At 35.0% G+C, this 24,660-nt stretch overlaps 1 protein-coding gene across 8 annotated transcripts in view; it reads right to left on the bottom strand.

Annotated features, from left to right (window-relative positions):
• The window catches only part of grh (grainy head), a 270,619-nt gene that overhangs the window by 30,876 nt on the left and 215,083 nt on the right, over positions 1-24,660 (bottom strand). For all 8 annotated transcript variants that reach the window (XM_065361999.1, XM_065362003.1, XM_065362002.1 and 5 more), the window contains 2 exons: positions 20,005-20,116; positions 3,534-3,628 (listed from right to left, as the gene is read on the bottom strand). In XM_065361999.1, the coding sequence (XP_065218071.1) occupies positions 3,534-3,628; positions 20,005-20,116 (207 nt within the window). The remainder of the gene's footprint in view (positions 1-3,533; positions 3,629-20,004; positions 20,117-24,660) is intronic.

Genomic DNA, 24,660 nt, shown 5'->3' with positions numbered 1-24,660 from the left:
CATCGTCGAAATGATAACTCATTTTTCTATTCATATATCGCCATCCTTCATGCGACACTTTCTGTAATATGCTGGAACGGAACTCTCATTATAGGTACTATAGAGAAATTTAATCTTATTTACGAGTTGAAAAAAAATTCTATTATAGAAAGTAGTTTATTATTATTTTATTCGCGGTCAAAAAAAAAATATATGCGAATAAATTTACGAGTAAATCATCGAGAAACCTGTTCATCGAGTAGTTTACAATTACCGGCTATTTTTCTCGGGGATTTAATTTAACGATCCATAAAACGACCCTATAACGTTTTCGTGGTTTTATTTGTACCTATTTTTTTTTTTTTCAAGAACATAGAGGGAGACTTTGATATTGATAGATGTTAATTTTGGATCAAAACTGTCGTATTTTCTCGACTGAAACGAGGATCAATTGGCTAGAAATGGATTTGGAACATTTTGAAAAATATTTCAAGAATCAGTTTCAGAAAAGGATTGCAAAATTTCTCCAACAAAACTGAAAAAAATTTCATTGATTTATTTCTACAAGGCATTCATCAAATAATGACAACATGCAAAAGTAGTAGACAATTTTTTCAAAGTTTCAATTTGTGTATTTTCAGTAAATCTAAAGGAAAAAAAGAATAAATGGATTCAAAAATGAAAAAAGCAAGACCTTTTGCAATTTTGGCAAAAAATAGAACTTTTGGCAATCGTAGAGAAAAAGTAAGATTCTTTAATAATAATTTTGGCAAGAAATTGACAATTGTGGCAAACAGTATGATTTTTTGAATGGATAATTTTAGAAAGAAATACCTAAAGGCTTTGACAATTTAAGCCAAAAAAGTATTAATTTTTCAACAAATCATGACAGAAAAGTAGCATAATTTGGATAATTTTGACCACACAGTAAAATATTTTGAAAATTTTGGCAAAAAAAAAGTTTAATTTTTAGACAATTTTAGACACTATTAGAGGCATTTCGCACAATTTTGAGAGAAAAATGATTTCTTTTTACAATAGTACCAGAAAATAATATTTTGGACACTTTTGACAAGAGTAAAACTTTCTGACAATTTTGGAAAAAGAAATTATTTTTAGACAATTTAGACCAAAAGAAAAAAGGAATTATCAAATGCTTTTGGCGGCTTCCGAATTATTTTGACACTGCAAGGAGCATTTTTGGAAAATGCTGGGAGAAAATGATTTCTTCACGCGGTGTAAATTTTTTTGACAACTTTGGCAAAAAAAGTACAATTTTCTGGCCATTCTGGCAAAAATGTAGTTTTCAGCAATTTCGACAAAAATGATGTTTTAAGACAACTTTTACCAAAAAAGTAGGATTTTCAAACAGTTTTGATAATAAAGTGCAATTTTTGGAAAATTACGACAAAACTAAAATTTCAGCTTTGACAACATGTGGAAATTTTTGGACAATTTTTACCAAAAAAGGCAATAGAAGAGCATTTTTAGACAATTTTGGCGAAGTGAAAATCTTATGGACAATTAGTAGTTTTTAGACAACTTTGACAAAACAATCGGGGTTTTTATACAATTTTGACAAAAAAAGGCATTTTTAGACAATTTTAGCAACAAATGACATTTTTAAACAATTTTGACAACAAATGACATTTTTAGACAATTTTGACAACAAATGACATTTTTAAACAATTTTGACAACAAATGACATTTTTAGACAATTTTGACAACAAATGACATTTTTAAACAATTTTGACAACAAATGACATTTTTAGACAATTTTGACAACAAATGACATTTTCAGACAATTTTGACAACAAATAACGTTTTTAGACAACTTTGACAAAAAAAATATTTTTTAGACAATTTTGGCAAAGTGAAAATCTTATGGACAATCAGTAGTTTTTAGACAACTTTGACAAAACAATCGGGGCTTTTATACAATTTTGACAAAAAAGGCATTTTTAGACAATTTTGACAACAAATGACATTTTTAAACAATTTTGACAACAAATGACATTTTTAGACAATTTTGACAACAAATGACATTTTCAGACAATTTTGACAACAAATGACATTTTCAGACAATTTTGACAACAAATAACATTTTTAGACAACTTTGACAAAAATAATATTTTTTAGACAATTTTGACAAAAATGAAGTTTATAGACAACTTTAATTAGCGAGTGCAATTTTAGACAATTTTTGCAAAGAAAAAGTTGAATTTTCGGACTATTTTGGCAAAAAATTATTGTTGGCCAATTTTGAGGAAAGTGAAATTTTTAGACAATTTTAACAAGAAAGTAAGATTTCTAGACTATTGTCGCGATAAAAGAGGCATTTTGAGACAATTTTGACCAAAACAAAGATTTTTTGAAATTTTGATAAAAAAGCAGGATTTTTTGACCATTCTGGCAAAAATCAGGATAGCAGAAGACACACAAGCAAAAGCCAGAAGGAGTATAGTTGGTTAGGATCGCTGAAAATCACCACCGAAACGTAATTTTTGAATCTCATACAAAACTATAATTTTTTACGCTCGCCCACTTTATGGGCACTTAAGCATTAATAACACTTCCCTTACTACAAGAGATAAACATCTAAACATTTCAGAATTACATTCAATTATAATTACACAGAAGAATTTGACCAAGACCAACGTATAGACCTTGCTTGTTCATACATTACGTCGTATTGATCAACGCGAGCACATTTCGTTCTGAAAATTTCGCCTCGAGACCCGCCTAATTCGACTTAAAAATCATAATTGCTCTTAACAAGTACTTGTAATAAACGACGATACACCGCGGGAGGGGCCCTAAAATTTATCCCGTTTTCTTTCTCTCTCTCTCTCTTCACCTCTTGTTCAATTCCCAAGTTCGCATTCACAAATAACAGCACAAGCACAGTTGAAAAAATTATAACTTCCTTATAGACTGCTAGACAGGTATGTGTAGCATAAGCATTGCGTACACCGTACCACCGTATAGCGTACGTCTACCTACAACAGCCATCATCAAAATAAAGCAGGGTTATAAAACGTTCTAATTTATGGAAAATAGCTCTCACAGTTCTATCATCGTGTACAATCACCTGTAAAATTTTCTTCTTTTTTTTTCATAGCATGCATAATGTTTATTCATTTATTTAGGTATTTATTTTTCAATTTTAATAAATCAGCGTTTTATCGTCGAAAAAAAAAAGGCATCAAACGTATCTAGCAGAAAAAAAAGGGGACATACTACAATCACGTCGTAAAGACTCATATAGGCAGCAGGAAACCAGCGTCGAAAAAATTTACGACTTTTATGGTTTTTTCGCACCATAGTAGATAAAAGATACCATAGACGTTAGACGAAAGACGATGCGGATATTCCGTTTATAATTTGATTGAGGCAACTGGGCAGATTCGAAATCCACAATAAGGATTTCCTTTTCGACCATAGTCTCATCGGGAGGTGGTGGGTTGGTGATAAATGTGTGGTCGTCGATGAAAAAAAAAAATAAAAATAGAGAAAAAAAAGTAGGTAAAAAACATCTCCGAATGAGTTATTACCTTGGCAGGACTTTCCAACGGATTCCAATAGACGGCGATCGCGTTGTGGGCTACTTCCTCTATGCATCCCACTAGGCCGCAACTGTTTTTCGTATCTGTAACAAGAGAAACCACACAACGAAGGGCTGTCGTTAGTAAAAGTAAATACAACAATAGTACAAGAAGCTGATCATCATTATAGTACAATACACCACCACGACGGGTGAGATGAAATGAAAGTGAACCATTTCATGGTGCAAAAAAAGGGCAAGCAGGCATGAGGCAGGTTCAGGGAATTGTGTCCATCAGGATCAGGGACCTGCGAGTGAGGGGTATAACGGTGCCAGTGCGGTTTATTTACACGCTAGACAGAGAAATACCGTCGATTACCGACACACAGAGAGTCAGTCGGTTGTCGGTTCAATCGCCTATGAACGACCTCTGGACACGTTTATTGTTTGTTAGACAGCAACAATCAACTTCGAATGCAGAACATGTTTGTTGAGTTTTTCGAAGGTGAACTTGTGTCTGTGGCGAGTGTGCCGATGCCGGTGTACATCATCGAGTGTGCCACCTACAACACGAACGCAACAACGTGAAAAACTGGCCGCACCGCGCCCGCGCCGGCCCGGCCGCGTGTATACGAGTAATCTCGACTTGGACTTCTTCTCTTTGGCACTCTGTACAAGTGCACCGGTACCGCAGCTAGTGCTACCGCTTCCTTGTTGCACATAGTATACGATACGTTGCCGTCGATCGTCGACCGTGGTCTTGGTCGTCGCAGCAGCAGTCGTCGTCGTCGTTATGAATGAGCAAATTTATACACCACGAGGTACACGCAGAGCAGACAGAGTCCACTTTTTTTTTTTCTTCATCAACTGGCTCGGCTTAGCCGATCCAATACCGAGCCCTTCAGCAGCGCACGTTCCTTTCCTTTCGTTGGTACCGCAGTTGCAGCCGAGCCATGAGCCAATCGTAAAACCAGTGTAAGGAAATTGTCATTACCGGAGCGCGTTGCCCTATTAGACCAGTTTTTTTCTCTCTTCATTTACGTATATTTACCTGCTGCTACCTATCCCTATCCTATCAACCAACCAGCTACTCTGTTTGGCTACTGCAGTTATGTATTATTGCAGTCTCGACGTTGTTGGTTTTGTTGTTGTTTACGCACGTTACCGTATTTCCCGGCGATCCGAGCATTCCCACCCGCGCTAAACGACCGCAAGGCGGCGGCGTGGCGCGGGCGTCCATCTCGATATGGGTTAGTAAGGTGTAAACGTCGTCGTCGTCGTCTGGGTATCGCTCGAGATGTCGAAAATGATAGAACACCCTGTACTGACCATTGGGCGATTATGCCAACATCAGTTTTATTTGGTACTATGTACCTACAATCAATTGTATTTAAAATCAAAAGTACTTAGGTACCACATTTTTGCTGATTTAGAAGATTTTCCACAAAAATCTGGCATTAAAAAATATAGAAGCTGGTAACACTGCGAAGAGCATCATGTGGAATTCAAACCTGTGGGAATATTTGAGAATTTGGGGGGGGGGAGGAGAAGAGGGGGCGGAAATTGATCGATATATTTCGTTGATTTGGCTGATTCAGCAGATTCCAAAAAATGGTGTGATTTTTTTTCTCTCTCACAATACACAAAACTCGAAAATACAGCAAAAGCAGACTTTTCAGATGAAAAAAAAAACTGAAAAAAGCTGTCTGGAAGGAAAAGAAGTTACAAGTAGGTATGAATTTCAATTTTCCCACAATTCTTTAAATTTTGCCCAATACAAGTGAGTCAAAAAAGCTCGTATTTTGGTTCTTCAGCGATATCTTTCCAAATTACGCACACACAAAAAAAATTTCCAAACAAAAGTTGTAGGTACTTGAAGCATACAAAATAGAAGAATTTTCATCATTAAGTAAAATTTTTATCACTAAGGTTCATAAAAAGGAGGTAATGGAGCTTCAAAAGGTCATTTTTGGAAATTTTCATATCACAGAAAAATGTATAAAATTAGTTCAAGAGATTTTTGGGAGCAGTTCTTTTAGATATGTAGAAAGAGAAAACCCGCAACCTCCCCCTCTCCCTCCGAGCACAAATCGAGAAAGAGATTTTTTACAAAAAAAAACTTGATGCTATCTGGTTGTAAAAAAAAAACCAAACAATTCTAAACAAATCGCTGTAAAGCATCATAAGAGTAATTTTTCATCCCTGAATTTGTCCAAAGTGGTTATTGTGGGGGGGGAGTAGGGTTTACAGCGAGCTGAAGAAACAATCACTGAAAAATACTTCCATCAGTCATCACCTTGATAATGTAAAATGAACTCTGTAAAATCGAAGTATCAAGCAAAATTTTGAAAAAAAAAAGTAATTAACAACTTGTTTCAGGAAGGGGCAGGGGCCGGGGGAGTGGATTTCGACGAGAGCTGAAGTTAATAGATAATGCCATGTGACATATCGTTTGTTTGAGTTTCAAGATCGTTGAGATCGAATATCAACTTAGTTTTTTGATTTGAGTCTCCCAATCCCCACCTAAAGCACTCCAATTTGCTGCAAAGATGAGAAAATGATTTCAATGTCATGTGACATATTGTTTGTTTGGGTTTTGAGGGTGCTGAGATCGAATATCAACTTGGTTTTTTGATCTGAGTCCCCAATCCCTACCTTAAGCGCCTCACTTTGATCCAAAAATGGGAAAAATCATGTCATGTGACATATCGTTTGTTTTAGTTTTGGGGGTGCTAATATCGAATTATTGACTCAGTTTTTTGATTTGGCTCTCCCAACCCCCGCCTCAAGCGCCTCAATTTCACCCAGAAACGGAAGAAAATCATAATATCATGTGACATATCGTTTGTTTGAGTTTTAGGGGTGCTGATATCGAATATCGACTCGGTTTTCTGATTTGACCCCCTCCTCCCACTTCAGACATCCTAATCAGATCCAAAGATTTGAAAAAAATCATAATTCCAAGTGACATATCGTTTGTTGGAGATTTAGGGTCGCTGAGTTCGAATATCGGCTTAATTTTTTGATATAACCCTCCCAAACTTCACCACAGACAACTCATTTTTTTCATCTGGATTTTTCAACTCTTGCAAGGGGCAACCACTTTTATTTGGTCAAAAATAACGGGAAAAAACATGTTCGATGAGTCGTAGGTGGGTATATACTTCAAAATTTAATAATTTTTCAACCCTTCTCCATTACTAACAAGTCACAATAAACCTTTCATGATTGAAAATCTTGGAAGGAATTTTCCAATGAAAAATGCGATTAAAAATCAAGTTGAAATTCGATCCGAACGAAAGCTAAAACTCCGGCTAACAACAGTCTACCTGTTCTTAAATACTCGAGTATTATAATATCACGCCAATTTGTAAGTTCTACGTAGCAACACTGCCAACAGAATTCCAGCTTTTTATGCTAATACAATGTGCCAGCCATCGCACCTTATGTTTACAATTTATCGATAAAACAATGTTAACACGTACAAGTGCTATTAAGACTATGTCATGTCGCACGTACGGATAACAATCACAGGGGTCTCTATAAACGCCTCGCTGGGTCATCCTATTAAGTGAAAGTTACCGTACATACATATAGCCCTCGGAATATTGCAAATAATTGGAATTCCCACCATATCGCCAACAACACTGCTAAAATCTTTACACATGTAATCGAACATACAATATCGATAATATTCACCATATATAGGCGAATATATTCGTAACCAGCAATCTTCTCTCTTTCGATAATTCCACGTACTCCAATGACTATTTACCCTTTCTGAGATTTTGTCACTTTCACTGGAATGGTAATTGAAATTGTTGAGTGATGAAGAGGGCAATTATAACATTTTGTAAGTTCAACGACTCTTTAGTACCATACGTAAAAGATTATGGGGCGTGAATTTACCTATGGTTACGAAAAACAGTTTTGAGATTAAACTTTCTCTATATGGTACATACAAATTGAACTGATACTTTAATTGAGCACTGATCAGATCGATTGGATTTTCTGAACCTTCAGGCTCCTTCTTTTGATTTTTTGGAGATATTTTTGTCAAACTTTGTCCATTTTTTTTGGCAACACAGAATCGACTAATGATCCAAGAAAGAAGAAAGATTTATGGATCACATTTCAAACATATCCAGCAACAAGAAAAAAATCTGATCGAATACCAAATTACACACAATTTCACCCCTTTCGCACTTCGATCGAAACCAACTTACGCTTCTGGCACAACCATCACCAATCACCATCCATCAAAATAACGACTCCTCAAAAACGCCTTTTAGCTGCATATTTTAGGACACCTTGCTTCAGCGCATGAAAATTATCGCTCATTGCTCGCTCAAGAGGCGTCGTCGTCGGCATCAGCACCGTACTCGTTAATAACAAAACACTTGAACCACCAAACGGTACATCGATATATAGCATTTAAAGTGACCACGTCCCGAAGCAATGGTCAATACGTATTATTAGCTCGGACGAAAACAGCACATTTTGACGCGAAATTGCATACCTACGTATGTCGATGTCGTCTCTTACACATTCGGTGAAATTTTTTCCAGCGGTTTACCCGAAGCGAAGGACCATATAATAACGATGTTGATGGTTTCAGCCTCAGCCAAGCCATCGAATTGGAGATCAGCCAATTGCACATTGTTCGGTATAATTTTCGCGTACAAATACATCCTCCGCCATGATCAGTACACCCGAAGGCACCTACGCAACCTATGTGTAGAAATTTGTGCACCGTGCACGCAAACGCAAAGACATAACTGCGTAATTAGAAGAGGGGGGGGGCAGAATACAAACAGAGTGAATGGATAAAATGGCCAAATTATACGCAATTTACATCGACCTCTTTCTTATAGGTACTCGTAGCATATTACGTGGAAGCTATCGCCGATAATCACGCCAATTGTCTTGTCTCATCAGCGACATTAAGTGGTGAATTATTGAAATTTTTTGCCATCCGATTGTGCATGGGTTTGAGTACCATATAGTACCAGTACCTATACATGAGAATAATTTACACACGTAAACATTCTGTAGGAAGTTAGACCAGTGGGTAGGTATTATAATGAATGATGGGTACGATATACTATTTGTATTTCTTTTGACGTCATTAAGCATTTATGAAAGCTATACAGAAGGTGACACTTGTGATTGGCTTTCGTGAATAGAGATTGCTTAATACGCGAGATGATTTATTTAGGTAGTTTATTGATTTTATTGGACAGCACGAATGCGAAAAGATACTAATGCAAATGATACTGATTTCTTTTTTTATTATCGTTTCTTCACGTACCAGTATTTTTATTGGGTTTTGTTGATTTGATTTTGAAATCGTCGAAGGTCAATGTAATCAAAAATTTTATAAAATAAATTAATATTGTTTTTATCAAGGTAGGCTGCTTGCAATGTCGAAATCGTTTGTAAGTTATCAAAAACCAATTTCCATGAACGAAAAAAAAAAAATAATATTTGGATAATCGAAAAGTTGAAAAAATTACCTCGAATTTCCTCCTCACAGAAAAAAGCTACTAAAACCTAGATTGAAAATGAATGAATATGGTCTCAGGAGATTGCCCAAATAAACATTTTACAAAAATAATTTTTGAGATTTTGAGGCACGTTTTTTTCTAAAAATCCAAGTTCTTTTGAAATTGAAGCTAAATAGCTCCAGGGGTTCTCAAGTTACCAAAACAATTTTCAAATAGAAAAAAATCAAAAATTAATTTTGGATGGCTGAAAGTTTGATTACAGGGGCTTCTGAATCTTATTCTTTTCGAAAATCTGAAAGTTGAAATCAATGCTAAATACCAACAGTGGTTCCCAAGGTGTTTAAATGTTCAAAAATTCACAAAAAATTGAAAACTCAAATTCGACACCTCAAATTCTGATTACTGAGATTTTTGATACCATTTCCAAAAATTCAAGGATTGAAATCAGAGTCTGATATCAACTATCAGTGGTTCTCAAAATTCTTGTAAATTTTTAAAAATTAAGTATAAAAGAATTGAAAACTTAATTTGGACTGGAATTTTGGTTAGTTCTGTTTCTTTCAAAAATCCAAAACTTGAAATTAAAGCCAAAAACCACCAGTGATTCCCAAAATTTTCATTTTTCAAAAAAAAATCAGAAACTTTATTTAAACAGCAAAACATTTTAATATCTAGAATTTTTTATCGTTGTTTTTTTTTGTATTTTTTTAAAACTTAAAGGTTTAAATCAGGGTCTAAAACCACACTAGGGGTTCTCAGTATTTAAAATTTTTTTTAAATTTTCAAAAATCCAAATTTCAAATTTTAACAGCCAAAATTATTCACGAAGGCTGGAATTTTTCATCAATTTGAAAAATATCCAAGGATTTAAATTAGAATCTCATACCATCAGGGGTTCTCAAAATTTTCTAAATTAAAAAAAATTCACCACAAAAATCAAAAACTCAATTTAAACAGCAAAAAAATTGATAATTTGAATTTCTGAACATCTAGTACCCTACCTAGTACCTACTTTGTTTTTTTTTCAATTCAAGGGTTTCAAATCAGAGTCTAGTGCCACTGGGGGTTCTCAAGATTTCAAAATTTGAAAAAAAATAAAACTTTTAATTTAAACAGCAGAAATTTTGATTGCTGAAATTTTCATCAATTTTTTCCCCTAAAAATCCTAGAGTTCAAATCAAACTCCCGTACTTAGCATCATATGCATCAGGGGTTCTCAAAATTTTTCAATTTTTCAAATTTAAAAAAAATCATTAACTCAATTTGAACCGAAAACGTTCCGATAAGTAATTGGAGTTTCAAACATGTATTCTTCAAAATTTTAAAGGTCGGAAATCAGAGCTAAACAATATCAGTGATTCTTAAAATTTTCAATTTCCAAAAATTCACCCAAAATTAGAAACTGAACTGGAGACATTCAGAAATTTGATTATTAAGATTTCAAACCATCATTCATCTTCCTTCCAAGAATCTGAAATTGAAGCCAAATACCACCAATGGTTTCCAAAATTTGAAAAATTGACCAAAAATCGAGAGTTTAAGTTGATGTTTTTTTCCTCAAAAATCCAAGCACTGCATAGTTAGCTAATCTTTAAAATATTTTTAGAAATAAAATAAATTTTGGTCAAAAAAACTGAAAAAATCGATTCTAAAAAAAAAAAAACTAGTAAAAAAATACCAACATTTTAGGTAACAATTTCAAACAATAAAATCATTCATATCTAAAATATGCAAATCCAGTAGGTCAAGAAAACCTAGACGCATAATTTGCAACAACTATTTGTAGATCAACAGAGGTCACGTAATAAAACCCGAACCTGATAACAGTAATTGACACTTAAAAAAAAAATCATAATCCCTAAAAAAATTACACATTCCAATATAATTTTAAATTAAAACTGTTAAAATATTAATAATTTATACGCCTATAATAACTAAATCCAGCGCAAAAGCAAGGTACTTGAAACAACTCTACAAATGGAATATTCCACGGTAGGCAGGTAGCAGCTTTATATAAATCCGTACAAATACACCAATTAATATAATAACCCGATCTATACCACGATCTCGTCTGGACAAAAATACCGTCACCTAATATTAATATAACAGATGCTCGCTGAGGGGGGCACGAGAGGTGACGGGTAGGGAGGAAATGCTACTAAAACCTTTGGGCTTCGCGTGTGAATCAAATTATGAGAAAAAATTTCACTCAACTAGTCTGCTCATATGCGACGACGAAAAAAAAACCATCAAATCAATTAAACGACGACCGACTCATTGAATAATTTCTATTCCAGGCACAGCGAGTGAGCCAGAGCGAAATGAATAAAAAAAGAAGAAAAAAAACCTGCATTGTAAATGATCCAGCAATCCAGAATCCAGCCTGTTCTACTCTATATCTCATAAACGGAATTCATTAAGAAAAAACCTCGCTCGATCGACTTTTACGATTAATAAATTGAAATTTTTAACCGGCATTTGATGGCTAGGTTCATTCGCGAGAGTCACAGGTGCGGCGACAAGGTGCAAAAAAATAAAAAAAATGATAAAATAAAAGAGAAAACTAGCTCGATTTTTTGCCCTCTCTTTCTTCATTATGATTTCGTCTCCGTAGCGCCATTAAATTGCCATACCGGTTTCGAATTATTTTTCTCACTGTTTACATAATTCGATATACATAATGATTCATCGATAATCGAGGCTTATGACGATGTCGAGAAGTCAACCAAAAAAAAAAAAAAATACCTGTTTATTAAGAAGAAAAAAAAACGCTCAGCAGCATACACAGAAACAAAGTGCTGATGATGAGGCGTGGGAAATTAATGAAAATTATCGAACATAGGTAAAAAACGAAAAAAAATATGTTATGATGTGGGAACTTGAAATATAAGTCGAAGTATAAGAAGAAGAAGAAAACCTCTACGATCATTAGTAATAATCGCGGCTCGTTGCATCCGTTTTTTAACTCTTTCAAGTGTGTGTATTTCTTACTCCTATATATACGTTTACGTACAACCATAAATCCTCTAACAACCCGCATTTTCGTCGTTTAAACGAACGCGAGGCGAGGTATTTAAATATATGGCAACTGTAACCTCTTCACTATCGACATCATAAATAAACCTCGAACAATAGAGAGACCTGTTCGTACATTTAAAGATTTTCCTTTCGTATTCTCCGTCAATTACCCAAAACTTATACGATTACGTTTGGATTACCTATAGATTTATTGGAGAAGCCAAAAAAAAAAAAAAAAAAAAAACCAGGAGGGAGGTAAAATATGGGATTTTTCCATTCTCTACAGAGAGAAAAAAGATAACAAAAAAATAATAATTTATTCAGAGAGTCGAAAATGAAGATTTTTCGCTGCATTTAAGTGATTTTACGAGATTTTCATTTTGAAAAAAAGTACTTTCGGTAATTTTCAGTACATTTAAATGATGTTAACGTCAATATGAAAGATGATCTTAACACTTTGAACAATTTTTGGTATTTTTCAACCATTTTCTAAACATATTTCAACATTTCTAAATTTTTTTTTTTTCAATTTTTGTAAGCTCAATTCTCTTTTTTTGCCATATTCGACGATTTCCATTAATTTTGAATTGAATAGGATTTCAAGACAAACAAGACAAATCAAGAAAGTAAGCCATAATTTCGAAATAAGCACCTTTGAAACTCTGATAAATCAAGTCACACCAATTTTACATTTTTTTTTTGAAGTTTGAGAGCTCATTGGGGCTTCTAGAGAGCTTCTATCAAAAACCTGACCTCAAATTTGAAACCAGCACCTCTGAAAAACAAGCAAACCATAGGTCACACGAATTTTTCAATTTTTTGAAATTCGGAAGCTCTTAGCGGTTCCCAAGGAGCTCGAATCAAAAAAATAAGTTGAAATTCAGAACCAGCATCTCTAAAACCCAAGCAAACCATAGGTCACACGAATTTTTCAATTTTCTTAAAATTTGAGGGCTCATGGTGGGGGGGGGGGGGGCTCAAGGGGTTCAAATCGAAAAGTAGGTTGAAATTTGAAACCAAAATCTCTAAAACCCAAATAGACTATAGGTCATATCAATTTTATTTTCTAGATGGGCAGGTAAGAGAACCAGAGTAAGGAAGGGAAGGGGATCTACGGGTCCCCCTCTCACCCCTCCCCCCAAATTGAGGGTGAATTTTTTTGGGGGGATGAAAATCAAGTGACATATCGTTTATTATGTTTTCAATATCGCTGATTTCGAATTTCAACTCAATTTTTTGATATAAACCCCCTAAACTCCACAATGAGCCCCCCACCCCTCAAATTTCAAAAAAATCATGTGACCTATGGTTTGCTAGTGTTTCAGAAGTGCTGATTTCGAATTTCTACTCACTTTCTCGATCTGAGCTCAACTAAAGGCCCTCAACTTCGTTTTCATAACACTTTCCTCAACTTGTCTGACATTTTATCAATTTTCATATCATTTTCAACTGCTTTTAAACTGTTTTGAATTTGTTGACATTTTTCCGAAATTTTGTGTTATTTTTCAGTAGTTTTTGTAAAAATTTGACCAATCGTGTAGATAAAATATGAATTCAATGAATGTTCCCCAAGTTTTAAAAAATGTAATATTTGACTCAATTTGACCCAATTGAACACCATCCCAATATTATGTACACCTCAATGAACATTCCATCACTAATTCTCTATGCTAATGAATTCTCCTTTACCCTTCCAAAAAATTCCATTTAAATTCGTATTAAATTCACCATCAATTTATCCCATTTTACAAGTCAATAATCGATTTAACAATTATTAAATTAATGCGAACTGAACACGACCGACTTCTGCTTTAGTGAACTGGCTCATCTACAGGATTACAAATACATCTCTCTCTCTATCTCAACTGTGGGGTCTACAGCACTGATCGTAGTTATAGCGAATATTAACGAATTATAATATACCAGTTCCGCATCTTTTCCGCCTCATTACCTACGTTTTTCCTTCGGTCGGGTTTAATATGTGTATAGGTATTCTTTTGATATCGCGTTTGATTATTCGTTCATATTTATAAGATATATACTCGTACACTATACATAGGCAAATATACGTTATGTACTATTATAGGAGTATAGTATAGTAGCAGCGGCGAGGATTTTTCTTATTATTTCATCGTGTGTGTGTAGTAAAATAGTGTGAGGGTTTAACCCTTTAGCCTTGAATGAAAACAATACATCTACATGGTATCATTAAATTACGGCACATAGAAAGAAGAAAGAACGCGCACAGATACAGAAAGAGTGGAAGAAAGAAAGAAGTTTTTTTTTTTTTTGTTTATTATTTACACAAGTTTATTTCCATGAATAACGCTTTTATCTTCGTTAATTACACATTATTTCGCATTTAAGCTATAGCTGCACAGAATGCGAATAGACTTGCCTATATATACCAAATGCAGATTATACGAGTATGGGAATACTAGTACTACCAATAGAGGATCTGCCGAAATGTTTGGTAGCTCGGGCTTTTATTTTTCTATTTTTTTTTTTCGGTGTGCGAGTATGCATGAGCACAATTGGGTGGATACTGTACGTGTCTGAGACTTTATCTCGAACTATAATTGCCCGCCGGCTCGAACAGCTCGAAGCTATCACGAGGTATTGCTTATATTCGGGCTCGCAGAGGAGAGAAAAAAAAATTAAAAACACGCCCAAAACGCATCGTAATTTTTTCTACCACGATTCTGTGCTATGCATCTATGTATATAATATAGACTTAAATGTGATGCGGTAAAACAATGAAATTGGTTAGTTTATCGCGTAACCGAGTATATCTTCTGGGTACCCACTAACAAAGCATGCTAACGGGGAAATTTTCTAATTTACGACGATGAAAATTTTTAATTAGATTTCGTCCAGAGGAACTACCGTCTGTGTGCGGAGGAGAGATACCTACTGAAGGAATAGGGTTGCGAGCTGTCTAAGGTGATTTTTTTTGGGTCGAATTTTGGGAACCCTGAAATATTGATTTTTGAAACGAGATCTCATTAAAAATGTTTAAAAAAATTAGACAGTGATTTTTGAAAAAAAAGCTGCCATTCTAGTTTCATTCCTGCCCCTTGCCCCTCCTCTGTCTTGCACATTGAAACTACCAGTGTCCCAAAAAATGAAAAAATGATACCAGAAGTATGCACATTTGCATTGTCTCGTCTCATATCACCTGATAAAAGTGCACAGACACGATGAATACAACGTGCCAAACAAAATAAAACCTTATATCAGAAAAGTAGACGCGATTACGATACGTATATTAACGCAATTCACCGTCCATTACGAAAACAAGCATCTTAAAAAAGGCATACCTCGGCTTACAACAACGCAGCCTGATCTCTCTAACACGAACGTCCACCATTTTCGTCTAATTGGATCCGAAGTTTGAGAAAAAACAAAAAGGATTTTGCACCAATGTACATTAAAGGCACCATAAAGATGTGCTGTGGCATTCGATTACAACGACAACGGTCGCCGATGCTGACTCGCTATAAATAATTCGACGACCCAGGGCAGACGAAATACAAACAATGGGTATACATAAGGAGAAGGAAGAAAAAAAAACAACAGCGACATGACCCAAGTCGAGCCGAAACTCTTCTCAACGACACGATAAACCAAAACCTCTCTCTCGCAGGTTCGTTTTTACAGATTCGAATCGAAGATTCTGTCAATTAAAATGCGCCTTTGTTTTCTATACATATAGTATTTGTTTTCGGCTATATATGTAGTATGTAACGTGTGGTCCTTCTACATATAGCAATAGAGCATGGTTTATTCGACGTGACGCATGAGGCGATTGTCACGAATTACGATGGCATTTTTGCTGCTCCGAAGAGTCGGGCTGTTTTGTCGCAGACTCCCTTTCTCACCCCCTCCCCCCTCTACTTCACTCGATATATTGAATAACGAAGCTCTTGGGCAAGTTCATTTTGTTAAATTGGTGATGCGAAAAATGCTCCTTCTTTGGAAATTGGCCCGAAAATATGGGCAAAGAATTTCGCAGACTGGGTCAATTTATTTTCTAGTGAAAAAAAGGAATTAAAAATGCACCAGAATTGAACGAGAACATTTTAAAAATTCAACAATTATTTCAGACTTCCAAAAACTGAAGTCAATTTTTAAAATTTCCCAATAATTTTTGAAAATGTCCCCCTCCCTCCCCCTCCTCCAAACAAAATTGAAAGAATTTTATCGCAGAAGCAAAAAAAAATCATTTGAAAAAATAAATAAATAAAATTGCTGAAAATACATCAAAAATTTGCTGAAGCCTCCAAACACCTCCTTCTTCTCACAAACACACATCATTAAAAAAAAACTGAAAATTCATTTTTATTTTATTTTTTGAAAACGTATCTAAATTCAAATCATGTCTACCCCCCCCCCCCCCCCACCAACTGAAAATCTTGAAAAAACATTTTAAAAAGTTTCAGTCTTCTTGGAGCTTTCCAGATGAATCGTGAATGTTCTCCAGTCCTTTCAAAAATTCCTAAACCAATTTCTTTTTTTTTGGTGCTATGGGAGTGGGGCAAGGGGGCGAGGGGGTTGAGAGCCTTCATAAAATTTTTGATATTTTTCAGCAAACTTAGTACCGAAATTATTGGAAAATGCCTTCATCAAATTCAAAATGTAATTTTATCTGCCCCAAAAACTTGAACTTGAGCTACTGAAGCTGATACCTCGAAAGTAGTATAGATAATCCTCGACATTCATCAAAAATTCTTCAATAACCGGAATAAAATAAATCAAACCATGAAATTTTAAATTCGTCCATTTTTGGGTAACTGAAAATCCTAAAAAAATTATAAAATTTTTTATGAGATTTAGAATAACTTGGAAATATTTTGAATCAATTTAGGTATTTGAGAGTTAACCTGAAGGTTTTGAATCAAATTTTTATCCATCAGAGAAAATACTGTAAAAACACTACAGGGATACGAAAAATGTTCCCAACGTTTCAGAATAACTGAAAAACATTTTGAATTCAATAATACTGCAACTTCATCTTCCTACAATTCAAATTAAAGTTTTCAAAAAGAATTTCCATTTATTATGTAAAGTTTAAAAATGCAGAATGCAGAAGAAATATCAAAGGTTCAATTAGAATGAGCTTGAATAACCAAAAAAATTCATAATTTTATGAAGATAACAACAGGACGACAAGAAAATATTTTGAATAGATAATCTAGCACACGATGACTTTTTTGCCTAAGATTCAAAGTTTTAGATCCTGATTTCTAGACAGTAAATCGCTTGGTAGGAGGGAGGGAGGGAGGGAGGGAGGCAAAGAGGGTCATTTGTTTCACGCACCGACTTTCAAAAAAAAATTCAAAAAAATGAAGGTGCTCAGGCTCAAAAAAATCTCAATAGGCAAGCTCTTTACAGAAAAAAAAGGAAAAATGAAAATGTATGGAGGCCAAAAAGACATTTGCAACGAGCAATTTCTTGGTCTGTTTTGACTCTCGAATGTCCTGCTGAGCGATTTCAACTACGCATAAATAATTATTCTGCAAACATTTTGAAATTGGTTGTCTTGAAAAATTTTCAAATCAAAGACGAGATTTTTCCAAAACATTAGGCCTAAACATGATATTTTTACCTCCTAATACGATAAAAAATTAACAAGATCGAGAAAAAAAATTATGCATTTCAATTGATGAAAAAAAAACGAACGGAAAATTGAGGGTTCCAAAACGATTTTTGAGTTTTTCGACGATAAAAAAAATCAAAATGTCACTGATTATCTCAGAAAACCACTTTTTGAGCCACATTTAAATTGAAATTACATTTAGAGAGCCAATTTTTCATCAATCTTTATATAATTAGACTACAGAAGATAATACATGATATTTCTGAGGGCCAAATCTTCCAAAAAAAGCCTGAAAATCTCGAAAAAAGGCATGGGACAGCTACAACACTACCTAAGAATCTTCCTTCAAGAACATATTTAAGCAACTACCACGTTTTGAGAGCACTTTTGACATGAGCGAAGAAATGTGTAGGTATAGGTATTTTTGGAGCCCAAAATTTTTTCAAAAAAAAAATTTCAAGATCTCAAAATGTGTATTAGGGCGGCTATAAAACTCTGGAAATCTTTTTGGTAGGTCATATTTCAACCATTATGACGTTTTGAGGATAATTTTTTTGACATGAGTACTAAAAGGTGTATTTTTTTAATCTAACTTTTTTCTTCAAAAAAATGCTCTACCATCTCAAAATGTTTAATTGGATAGCTATAACTATAACTCTAGAAATCCTCTTTTTGGGTCATTCTTCGTGTTTTGAAGAGCCACTTTCATCATAAGTCGTGTAAAACTGTATTTTTTTAACCAATTTTTTTTTCAAATTCCCCAATATTTTCAAATGTGCAATTGGGCTGCTGAAACTTTGGGAATCTCCTTTCTGGACCTCGAAATGTGTGATTAGGCAGCCTGCTACAACTTTCAATGAATCTTAATGCTCTGGTGAGCAAATGAGAAATATTTATGATTGAATGACCAAGAGATTCTTTTGTAACTAGTTCATTTTTTCACCCCTTCAAATGATATTAAAATTCTGGACTTATGAACCCGAATTTTTTCTGTTTTCAGCACCACTTGGAATTTTTATCACATCGTTGCAAGGTCCTGCCCTGATCAGACGATTCAAATCGAGTTCTTTTTGACAAACCCTTCATCCACCAAGAAACCACCAGCTACAAAAAGCAAGCAATCGACACCATCTCAAGTCTGACCCCCTTCTCCCATTAAAAATGATCCAAAATAGGGCTAAATTTATCCAATTTCCATTCAACCCTCCGCCTTATCACCCACACACTCACACTCGATCCACCTGCACTACACCCCAATACCCCTCTCTCTTCCTATATCTCTCATCACGCCTCGGATGGGTCTCGTCGTTCACCTAAACACGATATTTCGATAAGCACGCTCATGATGTATTATTTCTATTAAAAAAATACACACAGGTATACTGTATAGCCTATAAAAAAATTCGGTAATATTATAAGAGACTAGAGTGAGACAGAACATATCTAGCATAGACTGCGGCCGACGGCGGAATTAAAGTCGTCCGATATCAACGACGATGAGAGAAGACTGTGAGTGGAAAATCGTGTAATTATAATGCGCCTGCCTCTCTACCCACCTCCGGCCTTCATCGCATCTTCTGCAGCTATAAGGCTCTAGAGGCAGCGTTACGTTGGTTGGTTGGTTCGCTTTTGACATTAAATACTCATGCGAGAGTATGTATACTATATAGACACATATTACGCAGCTTCTATCAGAAATGTCAGCTCGGATTTTTTTTCCTCTATGTATTTTTTTTTTTGTCGGAAGATGGGCTCTCGTATAGTAATCCCATCACTTTTGGCCGCCATCTTGGTAATTCGAGACAATCTGTTCGGTTCGCTTAACGCGTGGTTTTCTTAATTTTTATCTCTCTTTCTCGTGTATTACTATGGCACATACTATACGTTTACGTACACTATAACGCCGAACACTTTTATATATATTATTTCTTCGACGAATAAATTATTCAAAATGGCGACCGAAATGGATTTAGTTACAACGAATCGTCGATGGGCAGCGGGATGCGTGTGTAAGATATATACAAATGTATACCATACACACATGATGAAGCAACACCAAGTCTTTTCCTGCTGCTTCTGCTTCTGCTGCTGCATCATCATCATCATCATCATCGTTGATGTCACATATAAGCAAAGCTGCTTCGAAAAACATTTCTTATACGAAAACGATTTTTTCGTCTGTAGAATTTAATCGGTTTAAAAGCGTAGTCTTTTAATATTATTTACACTCGAACGATTCCCTATAAACTAAACATACCATCTTTTTCTGCTGCCCATGCCCATATAATGGCCCGTCTTCTATTGCCCCATAGACTACACTATGTATATTCGCAGCATCGCCACATCAAAAAACTTACCGGCATCTAATATCCTTTGTTTTACGCTGTGCTGTCTGCCGTGCCAAAATTGCCACGCTTTGATCTCATCTTCGGGACTTTTTTCTTCTCTGAACATCAACATAACAATACTCTGCGCAGAAAATGAAAAAAAAAAAACAATACGTTAGAATAAACAATCACACATTAGGTATGGAAAGTTATTACAGTACATAGAGATACATATAAGCAGTAAGCACAGGCGTATGAAAAAAAAGGAGCCCCTATCGCGACTTCTCTCATAGTTTACGATGCTGCTCTATCAAGTGCAGACAATCTTCCAAGTCGCGCGGACACGATTTACATTTATTATTCCACGCCGACCTGCGCATGAGTATATTGAGTATTCGTAATACTGAACCAATATACTCGCGATAACCTTATCCTACGTATAGCAATAAGCCTTTGCCTTGCTTCGCTGATCACATCGAATCGAATCGTTATATTATATGCGAAAATTTCTGCCCCCCAAAGAACCCCCCCCCCTTTTAGCAAGTGAAATTGCAAAACATAGGCTACGTGTAGTCGTGATTAGGCGCGTAAAACGCGACACTTTGTAGGTCTCTGGTTCGAACTCGCGAACCGGTGTAACCTTTTTCTCTGCATTTCTGCAGTATTTAATGGCTATAATATTTTTCTCGTATATTAGACGAGAAAAAAAAACAAGAAAAATGATTATTTTTGCAGCATAATCGAGAATTTATTCTTTCCAACGATAGATCACGAGGTGTAATTGCATATTGTTTAAATGTCTGATAACTTGATAAGTAAACGTTTGTCGTGTTATGGGTGCCATTATTTGATATTTTTTCCCTCCAATTAATGGCTGAATAAATTGATATCTATGGGTGAATATGGGAAACGTTTAAGGATGAAATATCTAATTTTTCCATCTCGAGACTGAGATTAAGTATGATTATTATGTATTTCTTGTATTAGAGAAAGCTTTCAACAGATTTGTATTTTTCCATTCTTTTACACTTTGACACTAATCAAATCCAATTTTTGAAATTTTTTCGCAAAAAAATACACTACATCAGTTCATAAAATTAATCTGACAAATTTTCAGCTCATTATTCTCAAAAAAAAATATTCAAAATTATGGAGCAAAAATCTCAAAATCTTACAGCTTTTTCAGTAGGTTTCTTTAAAAAAAAAAAAAATAGTCATTTTCGTTGGTGCCACATAATGCATTCTTGTGAACGAAGAAAGGGGAGGGAAGTGAAGGGAAGCATAAATAGAAAGATAGATTTTGGTGATTTCTCACTGCAACAATTTTTCGGTGGGTGGAGGGGGGAGGGGGATTGGGAAGGGATACTAATTCTAGTTGGTTAAAACAAGTTGGGCTCTCGAACTCGAAGAGAAAAATTTTTCGAAGAAATCGTAATTTTTTTTGCTCAAGCATCTAGCAACTTGTTTTAGGAAGAATGGTCTGAGATTCGGTGTCGACCAAAGCCATTGTCATCAAAATCCAAGACCACTTTTAAGGTTCTACTGAACGATTGAAAATTTGCAAATTGCTTATTTTAGGGTAAATTAGTGTTTTGAAAATGTTTACTTCGCGAATTTTTCACATTAATCGTGTTGAAATATTTAAAGATATAATTTCTGAAACTGGAAAAATATATTTTGGAACTTGGTGGTGTCAACCATTTGGTCAGTATTGCCAATTTCAAAAAAAAAAAAATCAAAAAAATTAGTGAGTTCTCAATTTTTTGTAATTAGCGATTCAACTTAATAACGAACGAAAAGTTGGCTCCAATGCATTTCAAAGTCCAGGTTTTTGTAGCCTTTTTTGATCAAAAAACTTGAAAAATATCACACCAAAGCATCATTTGACAAATTTCAAAACGGCGTTGAAATATGTAGTTGCGAAGCATGAATTATAAAAGTTATTTAAAGCGTTGATGAAAATGACTACAAAATGCTCTAAAATCCACAGGAAACTTGTTTAATGGGGTAAAAATAGCTGAAAAGTTGATAAAATGTGATAAAAATTCGATAAAATGTGGAAAAAAGACCGTTCAAAATACAAAAAAAAAAAAATCAACAATAATGTCATAGATTTTTTTTAAAAAATAGTAAATTCTTGAACAAATTTCAACTTCCAGCATCGATTTTTCTTTTATTTTGATTCTAGCAAGAAGCCTTTCTACCCACTCCTTCTTATTCACCCCCTCCCCCTCTGACTTCCAAAAAAGAACCCAAATTCCTGAACACTCACGCATTTAGCGTGAGAAGACCGACATGACCGACTTTTCTTCAAATAAAAATCTTTTACGAACGAATTGATTCACTTTTTTTGAAACATAATACAGCAATTGATCTGTTTATAATCTAATCGAATCATTTACGAACGATTGGCAATTAAATAAATTGATTGATTTATTGGCGAATCATTCGCAAACGGATCAATTAATTTACGATTGATTCGGTTTTTGTGAAATTATTGTAAAGAAATTGATCTCTTTTCAAGCAAAGTGAATCAAATCGAATCGAATCATTCACAACCGATTGGCGATCGAGCAAACTGATTGATTTCTAGGTGAATCATTCGCGAACGAGTTGATCAATAGTTACTGAATCATTCGCGAACGAATTGATTCGTATGAGTGACTCGTTCACGAACGAATCGATTCACTTACTCAATTTTTGATGAATCATTCGCGAACGAATCGATTCGTATAAGTGACTCGTTCGCGAACGAATCGATTCATTTACTCAATTTTTGATGAATCATTCGCGAACGAATTGAATAATTTTTAGTGAATCATTCGCGAACGAATCGATTCATTTACTCAATTCTTGATGAATCGTTCGCGAACGAATCGATTTATTTATTTAATTTTTGGTGGATCATTCACGAACGAATTGAATTATTTTATGTGAATCATTCGCGACTGAATTGATTTGTATTTCAGGTCAAAAATTTTCCAATTTTCAATCCATCAGATTTTTTTTCGGAAAACCCAATTTCATCATAATTATGAAAAAAATGTGATTTTAATTTGAAAATTTCAATAATCGATAGCAAAATGGATGAAAAATCTGGAGAAAAAAAATAGCCCTGAACAATACCGGTTTTTTAAACAATCATGCAAAAAGACTTGGGATGATTTTCACTTTATTTTGAACATTTTTCATTGATCTGTGGTCTTCAATAATTTAACCACTCTCTCCCTCCTCCCTCAAATCATTAAAAAGTAGCCATTATTTTTTGGTATCAAATTTCATCGTTCCTTTTCCTTTACTCCTTCCACAACTGAATTGAACCAATATGATCCTGACTCCGGAAATTTCACATGAATAGATCACGTTCACTCCCCCCCCCCCATCCCTGTCAGACTTTTGAAGATTTTTGGGCATATTTTCTAACAGTCATCAGATAGCTCGTCACACAATCGAATAATTCCACCCCCTTCCCCCTTCCTCTTCAGTATAATAATTCACTTCCTGTTTTTTTTTGTGCATGAACTCTGCACTACATGCAAACCATAGATTCCTCAATTTTATCCGGTCATCAAAAATCCCAGTCAGCGAAAAAATCTTTCGACGTAATTTCTCGTCGAAAAAATAATCAATCAAACATCTCCCCTGAGGGAACTGCAATCACACTTGGAAGGGTGGAAGGTAGACGTACGAATACGGAATATATAGATCATATTAGACGCAGACATCCCGATAAATATAATTATCGACGTAGTACTTAACGTTACTCTCGATTCGATAGGTACTCGTACATGGAGTAATTTCTCATCAGCATCACACACTATACGAGTGGATGTTGGTCGGTGATTATGAATTTCGTTCATTTCACATGCTTTTAATTCTATAATCTCGCCAGTTTAATGAAACGTTGCACGTTGTGTGCAGCTAACGTAAGGAGAGGTAGTCAGGATCGGGGGACAGGGCCGTCGAGAGGGCGAGAGAGGAAGAGAGAAAAAAGGCGAAGTACATACGCTACATGCATCATCGTCGACGTCGAGTCCAGCATACCAATAAATGAAAATTTTCGACTCGATTCCACTGTATATATATAATTATGGTAAATTAAACGCGGTTTAATCGTCGTCGAAAATCGTTTTACGTCTTTGCTTCTTGAGATCCAGCGAGCTGAGCGCGTGTAATTAACTGAGATTCGATATGCAGCATGCATTATGAAAACATTAAAAAAATTTCCTCGTATGTAGGCTAGGTAGGTAGGTAGAGAGGCAGTAGGTACCTTGTATTATAGGAGCTGGGTATAACATAGGCCGAGCCTAATAACAGTTATAGACCGACAGACCAGCTACTACTATTAATTATTCTCGATTGAGCCGACTGATAACTCTCTCGCCAATCAACAGTACACACACTCACACTCGCACACACATACGACGAGTCCAATATATACCAGAGATAGCCATTTGATAAGCGTTAAATCGCTCTAGCTCGTTGCCGGATTAAAATTCTTAATATTATTCCTCCTTTGCGCCGCACCTAACCTAATGTATAAGCTTATAACCACCGTACGCGGATTATTATTAAATTATACGACTTGTTCGAGTAATTAGAAATACACATAGAGCAAAAAGCAAAAAAAAACACCAACCGCATCAATTTTCATGCGTATAAGGTTATACAAAGATGTCGTTTCCA

This window comes from Planococcus citri, chromosome 4 (genome assembly GCF_950023065.1).
Source record: "Planococcus citri chromosome 4, ihPlaCitr1.1, whole genome shotgun sequence".
Lineage (NCBI taxonomy): Eukaryota > Metazoa > Arthropoda > Insecta > Hemiptera > Pseudococcidae > Planococcus > Planococcus citri.
The sequence above is the reverse complement of the archived record's forward strand: the minus strand, read 5'-3'. Positions and strand labels throughout refer to the sequence as shown.